Source organism: Onychomys torridus, chromosome 9 (genome assembly GCF_903995425.1).
Source record: "Onychomys torridus chromosome 9, mOncTor1.1, whole genome shotgun sequence".
Taxonomy (NCBI): domain Eukaryota; kingdom Metazoa; phylum Chordata; class Mammalia; order Rodentia; family Cricetidae; genus Onychomys; species Onychomys torridus.
In genome coordinates this window covers 34858292-34865859 of record NC_050451.1, presented here as the reverse complement: position 1 = coordinate 34865859, position 7568 = coordinate 34858292, and the positions used below count along the sequence as shown (strand labels likewise).

At 53.4% G+C, this 7568-nt stretch overlaps 1 protein-coding gene across 1 annotated transcript; it reads right to left on the bottom strand.

Moving 5' to 3' along the window:
• Nucleotides 1-715: 715 nt before the first annotated feature.
• On the bottom strand, nucleotides 716-7091 carry LOC118590880 (potassium channel subfamily K member 16-like). Its single transcript, XM_036198661.1, has 5 exons — nucleotides 6879-7091; nucleotides 3177-3291; nucleotides 2067-2233; nucleotides 1188-1353; nucleotides 716-933 (listed from the first exon to the last, which is right to left on the bottom strand). The coding sequence occupies exons 1-5, from the start codon at nucleotides 7089-7091 to the stop codon at nucleotides 716-718; spliced, it is 879 nt and encodes a 292-aa protein (XP_036054554.1).
• Nucleotides 7092-7568: the final 477 nt, after the last annotated feature.

Below are 7568 nucleotides of genomic sequence, written 5' to 3'. Positions count from 1 at the left end.
AAGTCATGTTCAGGAAAGCAGTGGGACACCCAAAAGAGGTCCCAAGCGTTGTTAGGATACCTCTCCACTCGTGGGCGAGGAGAGCTGGAGAACTAACTGGCAGCCTTCCTGTCCCTCACCTGTGAGACTCCTGAGGACAGCTTCCTGTGTGCATTGAATGCGCCCTCAGCTGTGTGCCCAGCTCCCCTCCTTCAGCCATGGCCCTGAACTTTCACTCTCCCCTGGCTTGCTTTCATCAAGGCTGCATGTGCTGCATTGGGGCTCCTTCAAGACTGAAGACACAGTGAAGGTAGAAACCATCACTATCATAGCCCCAGAACCAGGCACAGTGCCTGGGACATAGTAGGGGCTTGCAAAGAGCTAGGATGTCGGTAGCAAATAAAACAGACATCAAGTCCACCTTTGTTTGCAGCCTGAGGGCTTCTGCCAGTATGTGAAGGTGGCAGTAGTGATTTGGCCACCATGATCTATCTGTGTTGGGTTTGACTTTTCTGGGTCCTTTTTGGGAAGCAGGGGAAAGAGCTCCGAAGTCAGCCTGCACATCGCCATCCACACAGGCCTTGGTTTTTGTCTCCCACCAGAGACTTTGTAGGCACACTGTCTCCTTTTCTCTCTGAAGAGTTGCTGACCATGTCATCTGGGTCGTGAGTGGGTTGAGAAGGGAGAGAAAGGGCAAGGACTGTCATGGGTTTGGGGAGGGCAGGACCCTTGGGTCTCATGCAGAGATGGGGATTTTCTGTGGTCTGGGGTCAGAGTCAGGGGCTGCTCCATCCTTGAGGTCCAGGCCTCTGATGAGTAGCCAGAGCCGGGAGCATCTGTGCAGAAGCAGGGATCCCAGGCTGAGGACCACTGCCAGCCACGCCAGCCCCAGAAGGATCCATATGGCTGCCAGGCTCCGGTACACGGTGATGTAATGCTTGCTGGGGTCTGTGCCTGCCAGGGAAGGTGGTGATGGTTCATGTCCGAGGGCACTGCCACCCCCAGCTTTCATAGGAATGCTCTCTCCCTGGTCCTTGGACAAAGACTAGTGATGGAAGAGGCAGTGATAGGTATCATACCAGAGACTTCTAAGGATGTCACCAAGAGTCCACAGTGACCCTGGAAGTAACCAGCCTCAGCTGGTACCTCCCTGTTCCCCATTATCCTAGTAGGTGCCCACCCAGATAACCTGATTCTCCCATTCTCACCGACAACGTAGTCCCCGAAGCCAATGGTGCTGAGGGTGATGAAGGCAAAGTAGAAGCCCTCACGGAAGCTCCAGCCCTCCACGTGGCTGAAGAACATGGGTGGAAAGATGAGAATGACCAGGGTCCCCAAGGTCAGGAACAGAGCCAGGCCCAAGACCTGCAGGAGCTGGGAGGGAAGAGTCTGCCCTTGAGACCACTTGGAAGGCTCTGGAAGTATATGGGGGAGGTCTGGGAAAAGCTGGGTGTGGGCAGGGCAATATCTAAGCCACCCACTCCCTCGCTGGCTGTAGACTTTGAGGTAGGGCTGTACCCAGGGGCATATGGCATGTATGTGCCAAGCTTTCCTGGGCAGGAGAATGTGTTAGTGAATCAAGGGAGGAGCCAAAGGCTCCTTTCGAACTTGAGAATCACACTTGAGCAGGTTCCCTAGGGCACTCAGATCTGGGATAAGACTGCTGTCGCCCACGGAACTGTCCCAAGTCCCTCTATGGCGGTAAGCTCTGTGGGGCATGCTGAGTAGCCCAGAGACTGTTTTGGACGGCATGAAAGAATGTTGGATGCCTGTGATGACCATGGAGAGGTAATGTTCAAATTCTCCACCAAAGAAGGATGCTGCATAGAGCTGCCTGGCACACGGGCACAATCCGCCCAGGGAAGTCACCCAGGGCCTGACTCGGGTAGACTCCATAGTCACATGTAATTGCAGAGCCCTTTGAGGCCATGCCCTTTCTGGTCTGCATCACTTCTCTAATTCCCTCTCTTCTCCCAGCCCTGCAGCTGTCCAAACTGACTCTCAGACATCTGTATACCCGAGCCCATCTCCCGCTTTTCAGCTATCTGTCCCAGAGAGCCTGGAGGGGAGGGAGGGCTCTACCTTACCTGGGAATGCCTGGGATGGTCTTCCCACCTGTCCAATGTGGTCAGGTGGGCACGCAGCCCTGTGCCCAGGTGGTTGAGGAAAACCACGTTGAGTGGGATGCCCATCAGGGCATAGAAGACACAAAAGACCTGCCCTGCCTCCGTGCTGGGCGCCAGGTTTCCATAGCCTGCAGGACAAGAGAGTATGCAGATCGTGGAAGAGAGAGCCCAGAACTGCCTCCTGCCTGTTCCCCTTCCCCTCCCCTCCAGCAGTGGCTTATCTCCATCATCTCTGGGGGAGGAGAAGCTCTCTGTTCCCATGGACACTCACCCTATTCTGTGGTAGAACAATCTATACTTATAGAAGGCTCATCTCCCATGATGCTGCCTCCATAAAGTCTTCCCGACTGCCCCCCTGAGTGCACGAGTCCCTGAGATGTTTCATGTCATGTCTGTCTCATTACTTGCGTTGCCTTGTGTGAGTATAGCAATGTACTCCCTCTTTGATGGATGAGAAGCTCTGAAGGCCAAGCCTGGGACAGATCCAGGTCTATACCCCACCCCCTACTCTGTCACTCCGCCTGGATTGCCAAGGAAGATGGGTGGAATTGGATTTGGGTTTGACTGAATGGAAGGGAGGCCTGTGTGAGAGGGGCCTGGGGATTCACTGGGGGTGAGTAGAGTGGTCTTTCTGTGGTACCCCATCTCCTCAGCACACTGAACCCTGAAAAACAACCCTTGTGCACAAATGCCCTCCCACCTCCAGTCCCTTTATCTCTCCCCTGAGGGGACTTTCTAGTCCCAGGTGTGAGGTTGGTCTGTAGCTTGGTGCACAGTTGTTAGCACATCAGGACCAGCTCTCTGCCAGGCAGGACTGAAGTCAATAGGAGGACAGGCCCTCGCTCTCGCCATGCTGAGGACAGGCTCTGTTTAGCCTTTCAGTGCATCTCAGGGAAGTGACCCCAGCCACCTAAAGCTGCAGCCAGCCTGGCTGCCTTCCCCTTCCACGGGCCTCCCCACCCCACTTCCCTTATACGCCCCTCCTGGATAACCACATCCTTGCCCCAGTGGTGGTTTTGGGAAGGGCTCCCAAGCTGAGCAGGGCCAACCCCTCCCTCCTCACCCCTTTACCTATGGTGGTGACCACGGTGCCTGCAAAGAAGAAACTGCTCCCAAAGTCCCAGTTGCTGGGGTTGGTGGAGTTGCCTTTGGGGTTCACGCCTTTCACCCAGGCTTCCAGGATGACCTGTGAAAATGGCATGGTCAGCAGGACAGGCAGATACTGAGTCGCTGAGCTCGCAGGGGAGTGCCTTCATGTCTCTTACCACTGTTCCCGTTTCTCAGAAAATGACAGGAAGGCACTGAGTGGCTAAGACACTTGCTAAGTGGCTAGAGGCTGTCTGAGGTGGGTGTTCTAATGAACTAGTGGAGGACCTAAGGAGGTGGTGTGGAGGTGTTCTTGATCGTCAGGAAAATCTCTCTCTGTGTGTCTCTCTGTCTCTCTCTGTCTCTGTCTCTGTCTCTCTCTCTCTCTCTCACACACACACAAACACACACACACACACACACACACACACACACACACACACACAGAGGCAGAGTGTACGACAAGGTGGGTTTTGAATCAAATGCTTCTGGAAGAGTCTGCTGGCCAAAATGGGTTCTGAGGCTGCCCTCCCATGGGGCAGGTGGCAGGAGCTTTCCTGGGCATCCAGTGGGGGCTAGCAGCCTTGTTCTCTGGTATCCTCTAGTGAGTGCAACCCATGCCTGCAGGAGAAATTCCATCAGAGAGTCCCACAAAAGGGTATTTGGATGTGTCTGTGTGTACATGGGTATACAATGGTATTGGGTATATGTGGTGTGTGTGTGCTGTACAGTGCTGTATGTTGCATGTGTGTATGTGTGTGTGTATTTGTCTGTCTGTCTGTACATGGGAATATAATAGTATTGTGTACATGTGGTGTGTTGACTGCATGTGCTGTGCAGTGCTGTATGGCTGTATGTTGCGTGTGTGTGTGTGTGTGTGTGTGTGTGTGTGTGTGTGTGTGTGTGTGCTTTATGTGTCTATGTTTTGTGTTTCTAGAACAGGAGCCTTAACAGGCTCAAGCCTCATCCTCAACTTCTCATGAGGAATGGGCAGGGTTCCATCTCCCCAAACTCTAGCACGTTCCCCTTTAGCTGGGAACTTGTCATAGGATGGTGGCAACTCAGCCTTGACGTCTGGCGGTGCCCCTAAAGGTGGGGGAACCACTGGGAAGTAGAGCTTCTCCAGTCTCCCTTTCCTGTAGGAACTGATGTTTCACGGGCTGGGCAGAGGCCTCCCAGCCACACATGGCAGGAACTAGCCTCTTAAGATGTAGACTTCGGCCTCCTCTTTCCCACACACCCAGAGACCTAAGCCAGACGTTCCAGACGTCCTCTCCCTGGAGACTTTCACCCTTGGGGACAGCATTTGCCCAGGTCCCTGGCTCTCCCCACTGCATTTCTGAGCCCTCCATCCTGTGGAGGAGGGGCTCTGACCCCTCTGATGGCTCTGGGTGTGGATGGGTGGACTCAGAGAATCCAATGGTGAAGGGAAAGGGGCTGATGTATAAGCTTGCTTCCTCATGGAGTCACATTCAAATACTACACTCAGATCTGTTTATGTCTCAGTGTGGGAATTCCCCAGGGACTAGCTTTGCCCAAATCTTACCTCTCAGCTCTGCTTACCCCAGAAGGTAAGGGTCTGTCCTGGGACTGAAGACTTTGGGGGGGGGGTGTCCCATCTTTCCTAGTGAGTCCCTGGACTGAGCACTGGCCCCTTGGGATGCAGTCAGATCCAGTCCATCCTTGCCCTTTGTCTACAGAGCTGGTTCAAGCCTTGCTTCCGGACTGCCAACTCCTCATTTCTGGGAAGTTGGGGGACTTTGGAAATGAGTACCACCCTGAGTAACTCTATGCACAGAATATCCTGGAACAGCAGGGACAGCCCTCCCTGCTCACATAGCATCTGTAGGCAGTTGCTCTCAGCCCTAAAAGAAGTCTCAGGGCCTCCGTACCACCTGGTGACCTCCCCCAAAGCTCCTGAGTCAGCAGGACTGGGTGGGAGCCGACACTTGCTTTCCTAACACACTCTCGGGTCCACACTTTAAGAACTCTCACTTTCAAAGGTACCCTGTCCTCAGCACATGAGCTGGTTCACGGAGTGAAGAATAAGGAGTTAGCTAGCAAGAAGCATGGGTTCGAGTTCTGCCTCAGCCAGTGACTGTGTAGCCTTGGCCCACACCCTGCCTCTCTCTGAGTCTCAGCTCCCACCTGCAAGTTGAAGATACCAGTTAAAGTAAGCAACGGGAGGAAAACACCTGTAGGTGCTCAACCCCAGGGGCTGAATGACAATGGAACAGAGCTTTGATTTCCTCCCCTAACACACATGGTTTGTGCCAACTGCGCTTGGCCTCTTGCTTTGCAGTGGCTGACACCACTCGCTCTGTCCATCTTCTCAATGGATTCACCATTGTCCAAAATACCTAGTTTTTCATTGTTTCTGGGAGAGAGGGGGTGGGGGGGCAGGCAGGGAGTAAGAGCAGCTAGAGGGGCTGTCCTGGCAGAGCTCATCTTCCCATAGCCCAGCGGATCTCACCTTTATCTGCATCTCCACCCAGGGACATAAGCTGGGCGCCAGCAGTCCTGAGAAGTGGAGGAGTGGGGGAGAGGAAATTTCTAGTGTTGGTAACTGACAGATTGTGTTCATGCACCAAGTGACAGCTCAGAGAGGACTTTTAATCTGCTGTCAAATGTTTAGACCACAGACATGCATTTTCTGTGCATATGTATGTGTGTGTATACATACTTGTGTATGTGCAGATAGTTGTGCACACATATGTGTGCGCCTGTGGCTAGAGGTCAACCTCTGGTGTCATTCCTCAGAGCCATCAACCTTGCTTGGTTTTGCCTTGAGACAGACTCTCCCTGAACTAGAAGCTCATCCTGGTTAGGTTGGCCTGGCCTGGCCAGTGAACTCTCAGGATTCACCTGTCTCCCCAACCTACCCACCCAGTGCTGGGGTCCCAGATTATACATGGGTGCTAGGGATTCAAACTCAGGTCCCTATGCTTATAAAGAAAGTGCTCTATCCTACTAAGCCACCTCTAGCCTTCTACATTTATCTATCTATCTATCTATCTATCTATCTATTGAGACAGGCTTTCTCTCATTAGCCTGGGGCTTGTCCATTTGGCAAGGCTGGATGGTCAGAGAGCCCTAGGGATCTGACTATCTGGGCCTCTCCAGTGCAGGGGTTACAAGTCACCATGCCTGGCCTTTTTATTTTTTTAATTACATTTTAATTAGTACATAACAGTGTGTGTGTGTGTTTATATGTGTGTGGACATGCATGTGTCATTGCAAGTGTCAAGATCAGAGGACAGCTTGCCAGGAGTTGGTTCTCCCCTCTCCAGGAATTGAACTCAGGTCATCAGGCTCCGTGCCAAGTACCTTTACGCACAGAGCCATCTTACCTGCCCCACACCTGGCTTTGCAGTGCGGTGTCTGGGCATAGAGCCGAGGTCCTCGTATTTGTCCCTCAGACATTTAACTGACCCAGCCCCCTCCCAGCCCCAGATATACTTTTTCTTTTCACCTTACAGACAAGGACATTTAAGTTAAGTAACTTGATCAAGTTCACATACCAAACCTGGGGGTCAGGGCTCTGGACTAGATCTCTCCAGGCTTCGGTTTCCTCTACACTCTGCTTCTGAACAGGGGATCAACCTCTGGGTGCCTGCTCTGCACCCGCCACTGGCCCCTCCATCCACCTCCCCACTCTTCCTGGCCCATCCTTTCTTGCTCCCTCACCTGCACAAACTGCTCCAGGGCCTGCTGGTCCAGGCAGGTGTAGTTCTCTAAGAAGCGTAGCTTTTCCAGCTGGAACTGGTCCCTGGATTGAGCTTCTGCCTGCTTCTCCAGCAGCTGGAAGATGGTGGCCCCGAGCAGCAGGTAGCAGATATAGGCCAGAAGCAGGGGCAATAGCTGGCCACCCCAGCAGCTACAGAGCCCAGCACGGGGCATGGTGTAGCAAGGCCTCTACAGCAGCTGTCAGGGTGGCTGTGGGGAGAGCCGAGGAGAGGTGAGGGCTCCTGTTACTGCCTTCCCTGTTCTCCACCTCACAGGTGTCTGCGGCAGGGGAGTCTGTTTGAACAGTGTAGTGTGCAAACAGGCCCGCCATCCCCCACCCAGCCTCGTTTTTCCATGCACAGCAGCAAGGCAGCAAATGCATGGGCCCCTCAGGGACACCTACAGGCTTCTCTCGAGCTCATCTGGTCTCATCCTCTGCTTCCAAGTGAGGCCAAGTGTCTGTGAGACAATCTGAATGGGAGCCCACTCAGCTGGGTCTACAAGGGCTCTTGACAACTTCAGACTCTTCACTTGGGAAGGCTCCAGCACAAATACAGGAGGCTGGGAGGGAAGGGTGTGGGCTGGCCTTGCTTACAGAACGGAATGAGGAGGATTGACCTGCCTATTGGGGGAACCTGGAGAAGAATAAAC

Excerpts from the sequence above, each read along its gene's own strand:
- LOC118590880 (XM_036198661.1), bottom strand. The coding sequence starts at position 7,091 with ATGCCCCGTGCTGGGCTCTGTAGCTGCTGGGGTGGCCAGCTATTGCCC. Across the intron at positions 1,354-2,066 it reads ACCATCCCAGGCATTCCCAG|CTCCTGCAGGTCTTGGGCCT; the intron begins GTAAGGTAGAGC and ends CTTCCCTCCCAG. Across the intron at positions 934-1,187 it reads CTTCGGGGACTACGTTGTCG|GCACAGACCCCAGCAAGCAT; the intron begins GTGAGAATGGGA and ends CTTCCCTGGCAG.